The 18,594-nt window shown below is 34.7% G+C and overlaps 1 protein-coding gene across 3 annotated transcripts in view; it reads left to right on the forward strand.

The window, feature by feature from the left end:
• Nucleotides 1–18,594, forward strand: part of ABCB1 (ATP binding cassette subfamily B member 1) — an 83,960-nt gene that overhangs the window by 14,659 nt on the left and 50,707 nt on the right. The window contains exons 13-28 of one of the 3 annotated variants that reach the window (XM_042817128.1): nt 1,911–2,036; nt 2,229–2,432; nt 2,821–2,991; nt 4,195–4,356; nt 5,742–5,912; nt 6,640–6,786; nt 7,103–7,207; nt 7,719–7,796; nt 9,191–9,274; nt 10,859–11,062; nt 13,493–13,593; nt 14,409–14,549; nt 15,111–15,267; nt 15,747–15,944; nt 17,114–17,320; nt 18,125–18,271. In XM_042817128.1, coding sequence (XP_042673062.1) covers nt 1,911–2,036; nt 2,229–2,432; nt 2,821–2,991; nt 4,195–4,356; nt 5,742–5,912; nt 6,640–6,786; nt 7,103–7,207; nt 7,719–7,796; nt 9,191–9,274; nt 10,859–11,062; nt 13,493–13,593; nt 14,409–14,549; nt 15,111–15,267; nt 15,747–15,944; nt 17,114–17,320; nt 18,125–18,271 — 2,403 coding nt within the window. Of the gene's footprint in view, nt 1–1,910; nt 2,037–2,228; nt 2,433–2,820; nt 2,992–4,194; nt 4,357–5,741; nt 5,913–6,639; nt 6,787–7,102; nt 7,208–7,718; nt 7,797–9,190; nt 9,275–10,858; nt 11,063–13,492; nt 13,594–14,408; nt 14,550–14,873; nt 14,972–15,110; nt 15,268–15,746; nt 15,945–17,113; nt 17,321–18,124; nt 18,272–18,594 lie in introns of those variants that run through there. The other 2 variants (XM_042817129.1, XM_042817137.1) reach the window with 2 other exon arrangements.

Genomic DNA, 18,594 nt, shown 5'->3' on the forward strand with positions numbered 1-18,594 from the left:
ACTCAGAGACTTAGAATGAACTCTGAAAATACCTTAATAATGAGTGTATTTGCACTACGTAACTATTTCCTTCCCTACCTCAAAGGAAAATCACTGATGTAGGGAATGGGATCTTTCTTACTTTGGTAGGCTAAAACAAAAATAAAAAGACTTTGGCTTTTCCTTCTATCAAGAAAATGAATTAAGTGCTTGATTGTTCTTCATATAGAAATGTAAGTGAACGGACATCTATTGATCTCATTTCTAAGTTTATACTGCATACTGCATAGTATACCAGTATACATAGCGTACTGCAAGTATGATATGAACAGAGAAATTTCTCCCCTCTGGTGTCAGACAAAATTATAGAGAGTAAAGGCTACAGCAAGCTATTAAAAAGTGACATATAAATTAATTATTGTAAAGAAGGAAAGGGATGTCAGATAACTCTGAGGAGTTCATTACTGCTTAAGTTTAAGCTACCTGAGGTAAAGTTAATTCTTCTTTGCAACAGGATTAAGTACAGCAAAATAACTGTCAGGCATGAAGACTGCAAGATACTTCCTACCTCATTAGACAGATTTTTCAACCACCCTTACTACTTCTTCTATGTTTTTTCTTAGAAACAGCCTAAATTGATTTTGTTTTAAAATAGGAAAAAAGATCATATCAATCATAAACTGAAATCAGTTGTAATACAAACATTTTAGAGCAACTTCTTTTGCTACATTGCATTTTGCTTTACCTACATTAGGTTTGTTTGAGTTCTAGGTAAGGTCTGTAGGCTAAATCTTTTATAGCATTATGGCCAGAAGGTTAAATACGACACTTTCATGCATTTTTAACCATTATTACTTATGAAGGACCTCTTCTTTTGATCTAGAATGATTATAGCAAAGTAAGACGTACTAGAAGTTATGTATCTGTTTTCTTGTCCTGAAAGAATGAGGTATATTTCACTTGAGAACATAGATATTGGTACCAACGGTGAAGAGGCAGTGGTAGTGTTTGGGATAGAAAATTAGTAAGAGATGCTGACGAGGACACCGGGCTGCAGCATACTGGGGAGTATTGGAATGTGCATGTTTGTACATTCTGAATGGAAAAATGCACTTAGCCCTAATGTGGATGCTATCTGTCAGATTTGAACAGTTCATTGCAGATTAGTCCTTCCATAAAACTAGCAAAAAATACTCTTTTCTCCATTTCAACAAGTATTTCCAACCACAGAAGTTATATAAAGTAGTGAAAGCTGTGCTGACTTGTTACAGCTGTTGTCTGAATAAAGTAAAAGTAGAAGTTAAAACAATATATTATTTTTCATTGTTAGATATTCACACTATTCAGGTAAGCAGGTCAATATTGTATCTTCCATGCCTGTGAAATGAATATTTTATGGTACACAAAAGTTATACATTATGCAACAAAATTCTACAATTGTAGAGAAGCCCTTCCAGAAATTACAATCCACAGGGGAAAAACTAAAAATACTTCAGATTTAGAAATGAACAATATGGGTGTATTCTATTAGTTTTAAGCTCTTTTGCTGAGCAGTGGTACCATACCTATAGGTTACATGGTGCACTGAATGAAAAGTTGGAGCAACATAATATGGGAATATTGTTTCATATTGCTGTATTGTAGGTACAGGGAGTAATCATATTATTATTATTCTGTCATATAAATTGGTTCATTATATGGTTGACTGTGAAGTGTGTTGTACAATGTATTTATATGGAATCAGATGTGTTGTAATCATGAAGAAAATTTAGCACGACTCATCAGTGGTACAAAATTTAAACTCACTTGATTTTAAGTGTTATATTGTACTATACACTTTGAAAATACGAAGGATGTTTCACTGGAGTCTTTAAAGTTTCTGCAAGTTTACACTGACATTTTGCTTCTGGCAACCTTTCTTACATGCACAGATACTGAAAGGCTTGAATCTCAAGATTAATTGTGGCCAGACAGTAGCCCTGGTTGGTGGCAGCGGCTGTGGAAAAAGTACAACTGTTCAGCTCATCCAGAGGTTTTACGACCCCAAGGAAGGCACGGTAAGACTCTTCAAGTGAGCAGACTGCTCTGTGTTCTAACGGCACATCTGTAAGAAGTCAGCTTCTGGTCTCACTGCCCCTGTTCAAATGACATGGCCAAGTGTCCCCTAAAAAAGACAGGCTTTGGGCTGGGGAGAGAGTTCTTGACAACAGCACTTAGTAAATGGTGCTTGTCTGCTTCCCCTGCTGTAGATTACCATCGACGGGCAGGATCTGAAGAGCCTGAATGTAAGATATCTGCGGGAGATTATTGGTGTGGTGAACCAGGAGCCCGTGCTGTTTGCTACAACTATTGCAGAAAATATTCGTTATGGCCGCGAGGATGTCACCATGGAAGAAATTGAAAAAGCTGCCAAGGAAGCTAATGCTTATGATTTCATCATGAAGCTCCCCAAGGTAAGCAGGCCAGGTGTCCTGCTGAAACAATTGCTTTTCAACCTACTCACTTAGCAAAGAGTTTCTCAGAAGGGTGTCTCCTGAACAGAGGAACCTCTTCCCGGAGCTGTGAATATGCAGAGCTGTGCAGAGCTTCCTCACCACTTTTGAGATTAATGTAAACTTTAAATTATTAAATGATGGCTGGATGAGCATGTAGGAAACGGAGAGAGTTCTAGGGACACAAACAGGAAGGCATATTTAAGCAGATGCTTAACATGCAGTGTTTTAGAGGAAGAGAAGATGCTGCTGGGGCTCCTAACGCTGAGGTGCCTTTTCTGCACACTGCCTTTCCTTGGTGAAGGGACCAAGCTGAGTGTTGGTGGAAATGTGTGTGCTTGTCTTGCAGAAGTTTGAAACCGTGGTTGGAGAAAGAGGGGCACAGATGAGTGGAGGGCAGAAGCAGCGAATAGCCATTGCCCGTGCTCTGGTTCGCAATCCTAAAATTCTTCTGCTTGATGAGGCAACATCAGCTTTGGATAATGAGAGTGAATCTGTTGTGCAGGCAGCGCTGGATAAGGTCAGTATTGCTTTTTTATTTGAAGAGCTGCAAGAAGTCGCAATTCCTAAAAACTTTAAAATAAACCTGAACTTACAAATATTCACTGCTCATTCAAAGAATTGGAAGCACTTTGTATGTGCCCATGGAATTAAGTTAATGATGTTAAGAGCCAGACTGAACTTCACCAGGCTTTCGCAAACAAACTTCATTCATTGGAAGTGCTCAATGCAGACTACTATTCCCAAGCAGGAATCCACATGGGCTATGTTCTTATTAACAGCAAAGTAATTGGTTGGTTGGGTTTTCAAGAATAGAAATAAAGCAGGTAAGTAGGAGCCTAAGATGTACTTTTCTTCACATTTTTATTGAAAGAATCGCATCGGTACCTTTAAAATGCAAAAGGTAAACAATGATTTCGCAAATATTCTCTGTATAGATAATTTTTTTGGTTTCTACATGTATTACAGAGAGGAATCTTGTTTCAAGTGAGGAGTTGGAATTATATTTTCTGCATTGTTAATCTTACATTAAAAAAAAATCTCAGTGTAAATAACATCCCCTGCCATCATCTGTCCTATCGATATGCATGTAATTGTCAGTGACCTGCTTAATTTATTTTGAAGCCTGGCAGAGAGAATAAAAGCTACCAGCGTGTTGTAACATTGGTAGCAGTGACCCATTAGTAAACACTCCAAGGAAACATTTCCTTCTGTTAATGTGAATACCTCTAGATTCTCATTCTGTTCTCATGGTAAGCTATCTCATTAAGAGATAGCTGATCCCTCATGTGACACAAGTCTCTACATTTATTCTGGGGCCAGACTACCGAATGTTGTTCTAATTTTATCCAGACAGATTCTATTTCAGCTGCCTGTACTGTAATGCTTTCTGCTGGTGCCATTTGGAATAATAGTGCTGGGCAGAGAAAGACAATTTCTGGAAAAATATTGATGGAAATACAGTTAACAGCATTACAGTAAAAGTTAGTTACTTAGCTTTTATTGGTCAGATTACCTTATAAAAATGGCTCCTTCTAAGCCTTTGCAGAAGACCTGGGGTTGTAAGATACTTCTTAAAATCTGCTTTTTCAAACTTTTAAAACTTACATTTTTTCCTCTGTATTATTTTAATAGTTCCTTTAGGTCTTACTCAACCATAATGTGAAGATCAACTCTTTTGAACATACTTGGAAATATTTATTGTAACTATTATTATATCTAGGCAAGAGAAGGACGGACCACAGTTGTAGTAGCTCACCGTCTGTCAACTGTTCGAAACGCAGATCTTATCGCTGTGTTTGACAGTGGAGTTATTACAGAACAAGGAAATCATTCTCAACTAATTGAAAACAAGGGGATCTACTACAAACTTGTGAACATGCAGGTACATTTTTCCCTGCTTTGCCTTTTATTTTTATGTGTTCTGTGCCCATAATTATTATGTGCTCTCAGAAGTATTCTGTAGGAATTCTGCAGTCTGCTTTTTCAAGAGCAAAAATATTTCAGAGATTAAACAACTACATTTCACACCAGAGGTATTTAAACCCAGGATATTACATTTTTAAAACCTTTCAGGGTTTGAAACTTACAAGGTTATTTTATATTCAGCTATTAAAAAGGAAATATCAATAGCCTATGATAAAAAGTAAAGTATTGTAGTGGATTACTGGAGGGATAAGACATGCATATTTAAAGTGTTTGATTACAACCCTTTATGCTGAAGTTCTTTTTAACAAAATAAACAAACAGGAATAAAAGGAAAACAATCCAGCTGTGATGAGCACAAAAATGGGTGCACTTACAATGTTACATAGCCAGAAACAAAGAGATTGGAAATTAAAAATCAAACATAAATATAAAAAATGTATTAAGAAGTGAAGAAAAAGTCTTTTATTACATCCCAGTGTCATCTTATAATTAGGTTGTTAGCCTTGTGTGACATGGTATCTTAATACATAACCATCACACCCACTGAAGAGACTGAAATAAATATCTCACTTTGTCAGACTAAAAAGGTTAAACAATGCCAATTAAAACATTTCTTCATAAAATATCTAGGAGAAGGCATTTAGTCATCTTAGATTCAAAGTAATTTTGTATTCAGGTCCATGTGATAATGAGAAAAAGGTAGGAAATTTAAAATGGACTAAAAATAAAATAATTTCTATAACTTGGAATACTTTAGAAAAATATGGAACAAAATAAAAAAATTAGTTTTTGTTAATAGCACAAGAACCAATAAGAATACATAGATGCTTACTCCTTCTGCCAAAGACACTGCATAAAATACCACCAAAACTTTTTCAGTTTATTCAGATTTCTCATTCAGAGTCTCTTTTTGACTTGTTTCTTGTTGGACTTCTCTATTTAAGTTAAAATCAAGAATTGTTCACAGTGTTCTGTACTGACAGGTAGGCAATTTTCTCACTTCATGGATGAACAGCATGTCCCTAAATCCCAAGATAAATGCAAATGGTTCATAGAATTCAAAACATTGTTAAGATTTCATACTTCCACTTCTCTTACCTCCACTTACTGTAAATATTTTCTTGAGAGGTTGTGTACTCATAAATGAGTCTAGCTCTGAATATGGAGATCTACTCAAATATAATACAATATTTCATATCTGCTTATAACATTATGCATTACTCTGCCCTTATCTCTTTCCTTGAAATAGTGACTTCAATTAATTTTATTTTCTCATAATTTTGAAAGTTAAAAACTCTACATGCATTATTAATCTTAGCATTATATTCTTTCCTGTTTTAGGCAATAGAGACTGAAGATCCATCATCAGAAAAAGATGAGAATACAGTCAGCATCAAAAGAAATGGATCTCCGTCCAATCTGGATGAATCCTTTAAGACAGGACTGAGAAGAGGATCAACTCGGAGAAGCATGAAAAAGCCAAATGATACTGATGGGAAAGGTGGTTCACCTGTAAGTGTCTTTGCAGAACTGCTAGTGAATTCCTTCCAACAGTGTATTACAACTTAATTGTTACTTCTGCCCTAGAAAGGTGCAAAAAGAAGCTAGCGTTTGATAGCCTCTAGTGAAACAAAATAGAAATATTCTAAATTATTCTAATTCTAAATAGGCTTTAAGTAGTAATATTCCAAACCAGTTTTGTTATCTTCACCATTAATGATTTGCTATAAAACAAATAGATATATTTGTACAACATACAGACTTTGTCAGTATGAGTTAAAAATTCATTTTTAGGTTAGAAACAATACTTTTGGGCCAGCAAGTCTTTCAGCAAGTCTGGAATATCAGATGATTATCAGATGAACGTCCGCAAATACTTTGCCATCTGTTCTAAATGCTCAGTGGAGAATTGAATTACTGTATTTATGGATTACACATTGTGAGCAATGCATTCAGCTGCCACTAAAACACTGATACCAATTGATCAACGAACATGCAATAATTAACCTGAAATATTATAAAAGAAATCACAGATATATTCTAACAGCTCTTTCTTTCTTGTACTAACATCATAAAAATAAAAATACAATCAGTTAATTATTTATGTATTAAAAAGTTTACACATTGACTTCCCTTTAATTGATCATGGGAGTAGGAATTTGAATGCCAATTCCTATTTTTTCTCCATGTTTCTCCAAATGCATACATATATTTTCTACCAAATTTCTCATTCTTTAAGGCTGAAGAATTACCTCCAGTTTCATTTCTGAAAGTTATGAAGTTGAACAAAAAAGAATGGCCGTACTTTGTAGCTGGAACTCTGTGTTCAGTTGTCAATGGAGCTTTACAACCTGCATTTGCAGTCATATTTTCAGAAATTATAGGGGTAAGTTTAAATAAAATTTGTAAAAATCTATGCAGCTCATAAGATTTATTTTCAATAAGGTCTTAATCAGAGGATTATGAAACTGAGGAGTGGATGAAGCACTGTTACAGAAAACTTAACGACTATATGAAATTTACAAAATATTAAAAATCTTTTTATAATCTGCAATTTTCTTCTTCTGTCCGCAAGCAAATGCAGCATTTAGTCAAGTTTTCTGTTAATGCAAATGACTGACAAAAATAGTTATTTAGAAGCATGGGAGTATTTTAGATGATTTCTTGTTTTAACAGATGGTGTTTTAAATATTATTTTATAGATTTTTTCAGAAACAGATGAAAATGTTTTGAGAGAAAAGAGCAACTTGTATTCACTGCTGTTTTTAGCAATTGGGATTGTTTCGTTTTTTACTTTCTTTGTTCAGGTATGTATTATTGTTATAGATTCATTATAATTTTTCTGACCTCATTGTAGTTATCTTATAATAAAAATTATTGCAACTTTTAGATTTATCATGATATGTTGTGTCATGATTTCTGAATATATGTGTGTAGCTTTATCCATTTAATGAGCATACATAGTTAAAAGGCAAAGTGTTAGAAGAGCAGCACTAACTTTTTTTTGTAAAAACTTCATTTTGTGGAACCGCCTTGCTGTACGTGTATGCAAAAACACCTCGAGAGTAGAGGACTGAGTTGTAGATAGATACGACAAATCTGCTCATCTTAAAAGTGTTCAGATGATGAATGGAATGGAATGTTTCTGCTGTGAACCTACTAGAACTTGTGAACATGAAATGTACTTTTACATGTTTTGTGAGACCACAACAGCAATATTTTGTATTTTGATATTGTAGAGATAACATATCTAAAACACTCACTGAGTAAATACAAACAATCTGATGCACATTAAGTACTGTAATTCTTCTCAAATAGGGTTTTGCATTTGGCAAAGCTGGAGAAATTCTCACAATGAGGCTTCGATTCATGGCATTTAAAGCAATGCTGAGACAGGTAAAGAAAACAAATATTTTAATTTCCATTTTTTCTGAAGATAGTTAATTGTGTTAGTACTGTAGCCTCACGTATTCTATTTTACCATATTATGACTTATCTACAAAGGAGATTCTTTCAATTATTTTAGAAACACTCTTTGGTTAGTTGTATGGGATTAAGAAAATAATCTGCAGAGAAAATGTTTTAAGTCAATGTAAGAACTTTCTGTGTACTCCATGCAAAGCCTTAGACTCACAGTCAAATTACTATTGCTTGATGTTACCACCAGCCAAATCCTATTATATTTTCACATGCATGCTTTGCTTTCTTGGTGCTCTTTGTCCCCTGTGTATCTTACTATGAAACTGTTTCTTCAAATGTCCGATTTAAATTGTGATACATACAGATATGTTTTTATTTATGTCTTGAAGGTCTGTTTCAAAGAGTTCTTAAATGTATATTTATTGTTTATTAATACAATAACAATGAAATCTAATCCACTTTCAGAGCATTAAGGGATATATATTTCCATAATGATTTTAAGTAACTCCTGAGGTTAACCAAACTGGCCTTTATTTTGCATGATTTCAGGATCACTATCTTGATTTTAAAATAGAGAATATGTTTCTGATTTTTATGTCTTGCATATAAGCTACAGACAGAACTTGATTCATGTGAAACATAACTATTTGCAGTATGGACAGAAAGCTGTTGTATTATGAATAACTGTGAATTATTGGTCAGCTTCACTGAAAATCTGAAGAAATTGCAATATTGCAGTTGGGTCTTGCTATTTACAGAGGCATGTGCTGCATCACCAGGTTTTCATATGATTAGTATTACACCTTGATGTTGAAATTAGATATTTGATCTCATGGTGGAAAAGTTATAAACTATGTAACAAATGACTTTGATCAGATAGACCAGGGTTGGTTGTAGTGCTTGTTTGTTTTGTTTTTATTTATTTTGTTTCATAGCTTCCAAATAAGCTTTTCCAAACTGAGAGAAACAAAGCAATGAATTAGGAGTTTTTACCTTTAAAATGCTTAACATTTCCCCAAACAGCTTTGCAATTTGGAAGGAATGGGACTGATGAGCCATATAACTCAAGAAGGTGCAGTTTCAACAGCTGTGGAGGAGAATGTATTTTAGTTCTGAGAATCCCACAGGTTGCTTTCCATCTTCCTCCCTAGTAGCAGCATACGCATCAGGTCATCCACAGACATGTACTTCTTCCTAAGACATCCATTGTCCAATGAAGGTATTAGACTTAAATATACAGAAATTATATACTGCCAGATACACACTCTTCTAACACTGTGCTCAGTTGTATTACAAAAATTTCACTTTTACTTTCATGTTTATATTAAGCACACAAAAACTGGTCCTAAGAAAAACGTTTCCTATTATAGGACATGGCCTGGTTTGATGACCCTAAAAACAGCACTGGAGCACTGACAACAAGACTTGCTAATGATGCCTCACAAGTGAAAGGAGTAAGTAAAATTTGGTTTGGCAATTTTTCATACTTGATTTAATGCATAGTAAAGTTGCAGCAGGAATTTGACTAGTTGATTAACAGTCTGCACTTTGACAGCATCCAGTATTTTCATAGTGGTAAACTGACATTTTGTATAGGCTGGATGTGTCTCTGGGCAGCCTAGTCTAGTGATTGGTGACCCTGCCCATGGCAGGGGGGTTGGAACTAGGTGATCATTGTGGTCCTTTTCAACCCAGGCCATTCTATGATTCTGTGATTCTATGATAGAGTGCGCTGATGCATTTCCCAACAGTAATGATAATATATGCTTACAAATATGAGCAAACCTTTTAGGTTTACTATTGTGCTTCTCCCTGTGCTCAGCTCTGGTGAGGTCGCACCTCAAGTACTGTGTTCAGTTTTGGGCTCCTCACTACAAGAAATACATTGAGGCCCTGGAGCGGGTTCAAAGAAGGGCAACAAAGCTGGTGAGGGGTCTGGAGCACAGGGCTTATGAGGAGCAGCTGAGGGAGCTGGGATTGTTCAGTAATGGAGAAGAGGAGGCTCAGAGGAGACCTCATTGCTCTCTATAACCTGAAGGGAGGTTGTAGTGAGTGTCTCTCGTGTAACTGGTGGTAGGACAGGAGGGAATGGCTTCAAACTGTGCCAGGGGATATTTAGGCTGGATGTTAGGAAATGCTGCTTTTCTGAAAGAGCGGCCAAGCACTGGAATGGGCTGCCCAGGGAGGTGGTGGGATCACTGACCCTGGAGGTGTTCAAGGAACGTTTGGATTTTGTGTTGAGGGACATGGTTTAGTGAGAACTATTGGTGACAGGTGGATGGTTGGACTGGATGATCTTGAAGGTCTTTTCCAACCTTGGTGTTTCTGTGATTCTGTGTTGTGTTTTTTAATTAATAAACAAATTCATCAGGAATTTTTATTGCTTTTTTGAAGAAGTCTGTTTAGAGACGTTTTATTTACTTTAAGTTATATATATTAAATCTGTTCAGTTTGACAAACTTCAATTTTTTTTTTATTTACACCATATCAGTTAAACATTAAATTTTCTACTTCATTGGGCTCTGTGTGATGATTTATAAGCTATAAATATAATAAATGTAATATATATAATATAATATATTTATTTATTTTTATATAATATATAAATAATATATATAAATATATAATTTTATATATAACATATATATATTATATATAAATGTAAGAATATAATAAAGCTATATAGATAGATAGATATGCACATACATATATATATATTCATGATCTAAAAAGTGTGACAGATTTTAATGTTTAGTTGTAAATGTAAATACTTGAAATGTTTAATGTCTGTTTAGCTTCATAAGCCAAATCAAAAATTACTGTGCAAATTTAAGTGCCCAGAATATGGGAAGAGAAGAATTGTGAACCAGATAATTTGTTACAAAGTAATTTAAGAATCTCCCATTTTGAAAGTTGTGAACCTGCAGTAGGAGGTTCTAAATATCTTTGGAGAGTCAGAAAATAGGTAAAAATGCTTTTCTGATTTAAAATGCTGTTCTTTTGGAAAAAAAAAAAAAAAGTCTTTTTTCTATTCCCAGGCAACTGGCGTCAGATTGGCATTAATTGCCCAAAACATATCTAACCTGGGAACTGGTATTATTATATCTTTAGTTTATGGCTGGCAGCTGACCCTGTTACTTTTAGCTGTTGTACCAATCATCGCAGTGGCAGGAATGATTGAAATGAAGATGTTGGCCGGGCACGCAAAAAAAGATAAAATAGAGTTGGAAGCTGCAGGAAAGGTGGGTGCAGTGAATTTCATCTATTTCTATGTAATACAAGTCATGTTTCCATTGATAATGGGCATGTTACTTATAAATAGAGATAATAACCTCATGTATAACTTCAAAAGATAGCCAGACTGTAATTACACTGGTAGGCCCATAAGACACAGCAGCTCTTCAGTAAAAGTTATGAACTGATACTTATTTTCATAACTGATTAACACTAGAATACAGTTAAGCGTTGCTCAGACACATTGTTTTTCCTGTCTATTCTAACAATTCCTATTTTCCTTATTTTGCAACACTCTTCATTGTGATGTTTTTTGTTTTCTGGTATTCTTTGTCATGCCATCTGTCTTATTGCTTTTTTTTCTTTGTTCCTTTTCATCTTAATGATGCTAGGGATAATACATGTATATCCACCAGTTCCTGGGTCTGTCAGCCATTCATTTATTTCTTGAATGGAAGAGAAAGATGACAGTTGAAGGCTAGACTCTTGTTAAGGAAATTAAAGGAAGGTATTTAATGTTACTTCGTTCCAAAAATACTTTTGAGACAGAACAACTATTTTGTCACTTTCTAGATTTTACTTTCTTCACAGCAAAACTTTTGAAAACTCCTTTCTGTGTATAAAGTTCCCCTGTAGGAGATGTCATGTTTGAGGCCTTCTGCTGCCATCTGACATAAGTTCACTCAGTGTTTTGGGTGTCTAAGAGCAACTTCAACAACACAAGACACCGACGTGTGGGCAGGTGAATTAGGCTCTTATTTAGTTAATGATCCTTGAGAAAGGGTCTAATGAATAGGTTTAGACATCTATCTTAATCTGGATCCAAATCCCCCATTAATTCCTATCTACTAAAATGTTTACAATTCCAACTATCACATTTGTTGATAAACTTGTTGAAAAAACATTTTTGACCCTCCAAGTCAACAGGAATGATTGTGTAATGATCTTTTCATGGGCTTCTGCACATAGCCAGTTGAAGAAGATGTAGAAGTAATCAGTTGAAAAGAAAGGAAAAGCATCTGCCAGAAATGCTTTTCCTTTCTTTTCAACTGATTACTTCTACATCTTCTTTCTTCTTCTGTGCATCTAATTAACAATATTTTGTTATAAGATATCACAGGAAAAAGACTGACAATATTTGGAATAGGCCCTCGAGAATTTCTTAGTAGAGCAGACTGTGAAAAAGTTAGCATAAATGTTACATAAATTAATGATTTGGGGGAATACTTAAGAAAAAACTTAGTTTTCTTAGCATGTATGAGTGACCCCTGTCAGGGTAAGCAAACACTAGAACACAGGCATTTTATTCAGTTACCAGAATATTTAAAATTAGTTTTGTTCATAGTAAAGAGGGTTCTATTTGGAAAATTTACTGAATTTGATTTACTAACGAAAATATGTGACTACTCCTTTGCGTATTGGTGAGAGAATGTAACTAAGGAAAAACCCTATTACATTCAAATCAATGTTACTTATTTAAGCACAGATTTTCAAACAGTGGAGCAAACATTACCCAGGCTATAAAATAATTACATACTGGAACAAAGATAAGAAGACCACAATTTAAAAATCTTTGATAGTAGTTTATGGAAAAAAAAAAATGCTTACAGATCTGTGTTTTCGATAAGCTAGATAAAGATAGTGAGGAATTATTGCCCTCCCAGCAACAGCAGCTGAGGCCAAATTAGAATGCTCAACACACCACGTACTGTACTGGATGCAGTGTGTGGGTCATGGATTCAAGCTCAGTGTTTCAAGCAGGGGTAAACAGAGATATAACACTAGCTACAGTGTTGTTTTCTGTTTCCAGGTGTTTTCTGTTGTTCCTTTGTCCTCTTATGCATGCATATGCACTGAATTGGCCATGCAGGCTCATAGCCTCACTGTGCATTCTTTGAAGAAGGCTTTATGGGCACTAACATAGGTGTAACAGATTATTTGAAACCCTTGTATCTATTGCCTTGAAGCGTTCCTAGATACCTCTGTGCACAAATGACAAGAGTGAAGAACCTGCAAGCTTAAAAAAGGTATTACTGATCAGATCAAACATTTACTGCTGTGATCTGAGTTAGGCCTTCAAAGTATAAATAACTGAGACAGTCCAAATGTAGCCCAAATTGAGTAGATTGGAAGTTGAATGCTATGTCTCTATTTCTCTTATGCAATATCTTTGCTTTAATTGTCACTGTCCAGAAGTTTTTCCCATTCTGTTTGGAAGACACTAGAGAAGTCGCATCAGAAAGTTCTGAGCATCACCTGAAAATCTCATCTAACTAAAAAGGAAAAACTGAGAAGGCTTTCTTTCATATCAAAGGTCCACAATTTTAAAAACAATTATAAAATAATGGAACTGTATTCTAGTAGATACTTATGAAGTTATGGTAAGGAAATGCCACATGAACTTTACTTCCAACTGAAACATTTTGTTTCTTTTGCAGATTGCAACAGAAGCTATAGAAAATATTCGAACTGTTGCTAGTTTGACACGGGAAAAAAGGTTTGAGTTGATGTATGGAGAGCATTTGCATGTACCATACAGGTATGTTAAAAGTAACTGAAGAACTAAAAGTAAAATCTGAAGTTGAAGTATAGAATAAAATACACATTTTTACTTGTGCTACCAACTTTTTGTTAGCATGTTGTATTTAATTAATGAAATTAATGAAAAGATCAAAAGAGCACACTTGTGAGTTTGGCTCCTGTTCTTTGTGCCAAAAGGAAACATACAGTTATGACTCATGAATGATGTCAATATAATTAAAATATTTTTATTTCTTTTTATAAATGCTATCTCCTGAAAAAATACATACTAACCAGAATTTTTCTCTCTGCCTTACTTTCAGTTATACCTTTAGTTTTATTATCCAAAATCTAATTTCTGCATCAGAAGTGCAGGCTTAATTTTATTTGAGAGAAGAATTTTGACTGCTTACATTGAAAAGAAGCAGATTCCCAAGTGTGTAATGTTGTAAAATCTGTTATTTGTTTAATTGAAATTTAGAGGTCACAAGCTAAAAATTCTGCTCTTTTTTTTTCCTTCTTATGTGATACAGTAGTACATGGACTAAACTGTAAAGTGTTTTAAAACTATGATATTGTAAGACAATAAATAGACATAGTAGCTAAAATGTCACCTTTTTCTGCACCCGTATTCCCAGCCATACTTGGAAATAAAATTATGGAAACAAAACAACCTTGGACACAGACTAATAGGAGATAAAGGTTTACACCAATTAAGCATGAGTACACTTGCATTCCTAGCAGCAGCATCTGAAGTCAATTTATTGCTGGCATTTTTTTGCATTCTTTAGTATGATAGCACACTTTTATGAAAACATGCATTCTTTCTTGCAGAAATTCTGTGAAGAAGGCACATATATTTGGGTTTTGTTTTGCCCTTTCACAAGCAATGATGTTTTTTACCTATGCTGGCTGTTTCCGCTTCGGAGCCTATCTTGTGGTTAACGGGCACATGGAGTACAAAAGTGTGTTCTTGTAAGTATTTTTTGCAATCATTTGTCAAGAACTTTGTTTACTGCACAGAGATATTATGAATCTATGCTATGAGAATATATGCAGATTTTTTTTTTCTTTACTTAAAGATAATGAAAACACTACAGAGGATATTGCCACCTCGTTGCAGGCTTGATTACTTCTTTTATGGTTTAAAAATAAATCACTAGCTACAAGGAGTCACTGAACTATAGAGGGGAAATCACAGAAATAGTAGAATTGTATCAATTTTGCTGTTCATTGACCACTTTTCTCCTCCCCTCGTTTGAAATTTAATAGCTGGCCAGTATTAATAATTAAATAAATTTATGTTAATAAGTAATGAAAACATCGAATTCTGAATCAAGGTTCACTTCTCTCATTTCATTAGAAGAGAACAAAACCAAATTTCTGGAACTAAATGGGTAATTAAAGCAATAATATGTGGGCTACTGCTTTATTCTTTTTTAAACGTAGTTTCCTTTTTTCTTTAAGTTAAAGTTGACACAGTCCCGTTTCCTTTCTCCATTCTCTGTTGATTTTTGTTTCTGATTTCTTTTACAGAGTGTTTTCAGCTGTTGTATTTGGTGCTATGGCATTAGGACAAACCAGTTCTTTTGCACCAGACTATGCCAAAGCCAAGATATCAGCAGCCCACTTGTTTGTGCTATTTGATAGAGTACCTTCAATAGACAGTTACTGCGAAGATGGAGAGAAACCTGTAAGTAAGCAATGTATAAAATTCAATTATTATTTATTATTTTATTTTATTTATCATATATTATTTCTTGGCAGTATATGCAGTACCCTTCTTACTCCAGGCTGATTTCTCCTCTCCTTCTGATTACCTCCTTGTCTTGATATATTCTTGATACTTTATCCAAACACAACATGGAGCAAGTTTTTCATTGTGAGCCCCGTTATTGCCCGCACCGTGTCAGAGGTTATTTGTTTTGAAAATCTGATCTTACATTAGAATTTGTGTGGAATTCAACTAGCACAATTACAAGCATATTCAAATTATTTCAGTGCTACACTTTGGTTTTATATTGTCACAAAGATTCAGACCACAGAGCAGAAGCCAGCATTGCAGAAAGTGCAAAACTCTACTAATTTCAGTGGACAAAAAATTCTATTTGAAATCCTTCTCATCTGTGAAACTGTCTTAAAGATGTAACAGTGATACTGTTTCAACTATAGGTAACATTTGGGGGAAACACCAGGATCAAAGATGTAAAATTTAACTATCCAAACCGACCAGAGGTCAAAATCCTCCAAGGCTTGAATCTAAAAGTAGAAAAAGGACAAACATTGGCTCTTGTTGGTAGCAGTGGATGTGGAAAGAGCACTGTTGTTCAGCTACTTGAGAGATTTTACGATCCACTCAGTGGAGAAATTGTAAGTATTTTTGTGAGATTATACCAATTTTTTAAGTGAAGATATGTTCATTTTATTTCACGTCATGTGATAGAGCATAACAGATGATTAAAAGCTTTTAAAAGCATTTTATTATGGACAAGAAATGGATTTTCTGTGTTTGATGTATAAATGCAGTGAAGTATTATAAGAAAAGTCCTGATTACTCACTTTATATTGAATTAATGCAACAAAATTTGTGTGGTAAAAATATGCTTGATCCACAGCCTAATGATGGCAGTGGGAAGACTGCTTTCAATACAGAGCAAATTATGTAAGGTTTTAAAACATTATTTAAAACATTTAAAAAAAAACATTTACAAGGTTGCTTAATAAGGGTTGCTTAGTAAGTATATATGCCACTGTATGATGTAGCAGTGTTTTCAATAATTTGGATTTAAAATTTTACTAGAGTTTATGACACTTCTTATTCAGCAAATTTAAATATTTTTTTCATGTAACAGTATCATTTATTGCCATTTTCTCTTTGATGTTTATGTGTTCAGAGATACCAGATTTCTTGGTATATTTTTATTCAGATTGAAAAGAATGATATAGCTTTGAAATTCATCTATTCAGTAGAAAAAAATCTGTTATTTCTCTAACAGAAAATGATAGCAACCCATAGCAAAGTTTAGCAGAAATGTCAAGGTTGCCAGTTCTCAACTGTCAACAAATGACATCTTCAGGAATCCAGTAGTAAATTTATCCATTGTTAGGCATTACATTACCATTAAATTTATTATTGCTTCCGTGGTTTAAAAATGTATGAATGAATGAATCCAAATCCCCTTTTTATTTGTAAAGGAATATCACTGTCCATCTGTCCCTTCAGTGGGAATATATATGCAAAATAGAACAAAAAAAAGAAAGAATTTAACTTAAAGTTCTTTGAAGTAGCTCCAGTATCTTCTGCAGCCTTCAAAATCTTGATGGAAGCAAAGAAAAGGATGGAGAAAACAGAAGGGGCTAGCTGCCTCACTTGCATACAATAGTCATTAGAAATTTCTGAACCCTTGGTAGAAGGGTAAGGGATTGTGTGAGCTTTCAATCTGGTATCTCTTGGGAAAGCTCCAACTGTATTATTTTTGTAAATTTGCAGCAAGTCTCAAATATATTCACGTTTTCAATTTAAAATGTTTAACTTTCAGGAGTTTGATGACAAAGGTGCCAAAACACTAAATATCCAGTGGCTGAGATCTCACATTGGTATCGTCTCACAAGAACCAATCCTGTTTGACTTCACCATCGCCGAAAACATCGCATATGGGGACAACACTCGGGAGGTGTCCCATGAGGAAATCATTAGTGCAGCAAAAGCAGCCAATATTCATTCCTTCATTGACTCTCTGCCAGAAGTAAGTGATATTTTTTTCTCTCCTATTCAGAACTGCATGCAACCTATGGTGCTGTTGGAAGTTGACTTCACATCATCTAGCTGCTTTTTGCAATGACAGAGAAAATACAACTGTGTAGAGTGTCAATTTTTTACAGATCACTTTTGGTTTCTAATGACTCTTATCAAGATATGCTGTTTCCTAACCTGTGTAAAGAAATGTCGCAATATATACTGATGTCTCATAAACTTTAGTGCTTTTTGCAACTAAATATATATTACATTGCAGACTACTGTGATCAACACATTAATTTGTCCAGAGGTCTGGTTGATCTTCCCTGAGATACCTAAATTAACAGCAGAACTGACCAAATCCATAGTATACGTATAGAGAGACAGCATATAAATATCTGTGTCTATTAACAGCATATTATTTGGCCTGAAACATATTAGACATTGCTGTTTTTTTCTTTAGGATGAATAAATGCTGGTTAGATTGGCTAGACTGTTGGTTAGACTGATCAGCTAGGAGGACTGCTTGGTGTTTAAGGTCAGGGGTTTATCCCCAGTCATAGACTTTCAACTGACCTACAGTAGCTCTCAATCTCTGAATTAAGAACAGTGTTTCTTTTCAACAATAAAGGGTTGTTGCTTTAAGAAGTCTTGGATTGAAAAATCTATAGATCTGTGGTGCATGGCACTTCTGGTCATCTTTTTTGAGAAATATATTGACGTAGAGTAAACAGCTTAAAGATCACTGATGCCAATAAGCTTAAATTCAGGATGGATTTGCATTCATATACTGAAATTAATGTATTCTTTTTAGAAATACAATACTCGTGTAGGAGACAAGGGAACACAGCTTTCTGGTGGTCAGAAACAACGTATTGCTATTGCTCGAGCTCTTGTACGTAAGCCACAGATTCTGCTGCTGGATGAAGCCACGTCTGCCTTAGACACAGAAAGCGAAAAGGTAACTTGGTTGTGAGCCTGCAGCGGAATCTAAACGCGTTTGTTTGTATTCATATTATTGATTTTGTCCCCATAGATTAATGCCTAAAGCTGGAAGTATGGTGTTTTGTGCAAATTATGTATTTGTACTAGTCAAAGACAAATATTAAGGTCCTCCTTTGCCCCCAAAACACCACTGTCTTTGTACAGCAGTGAGTGAAGAAGGCTTTTCTCTGCCTGGAATTTTTCTGGTTTCAATTAGAAACTGTTTGCCAAAATTGAATTAGGAGGAACAAACTTCAGAAATTGAATTGTTTGAAGAAATTGTCCATTACAACAGTTTTC

Source organism: Centrocercus urophasianus, unplaced genomic scaffold (assembly GCF_019232065.1).
Source record: "Centrocercus urophasianus isolate 14NV4802_14NV808 unplaced genomic scaffold, USGS_Curo_1.0 seq_16, whole genome shotgun sequence".
Classification (NCBI taxonomy): domain Eukaryota; kingdom Metazoa; phylum Chordata; class Aves; order Galliformes; family Phasianidae; genus Centrocercus; species Centrocercus urophasianus.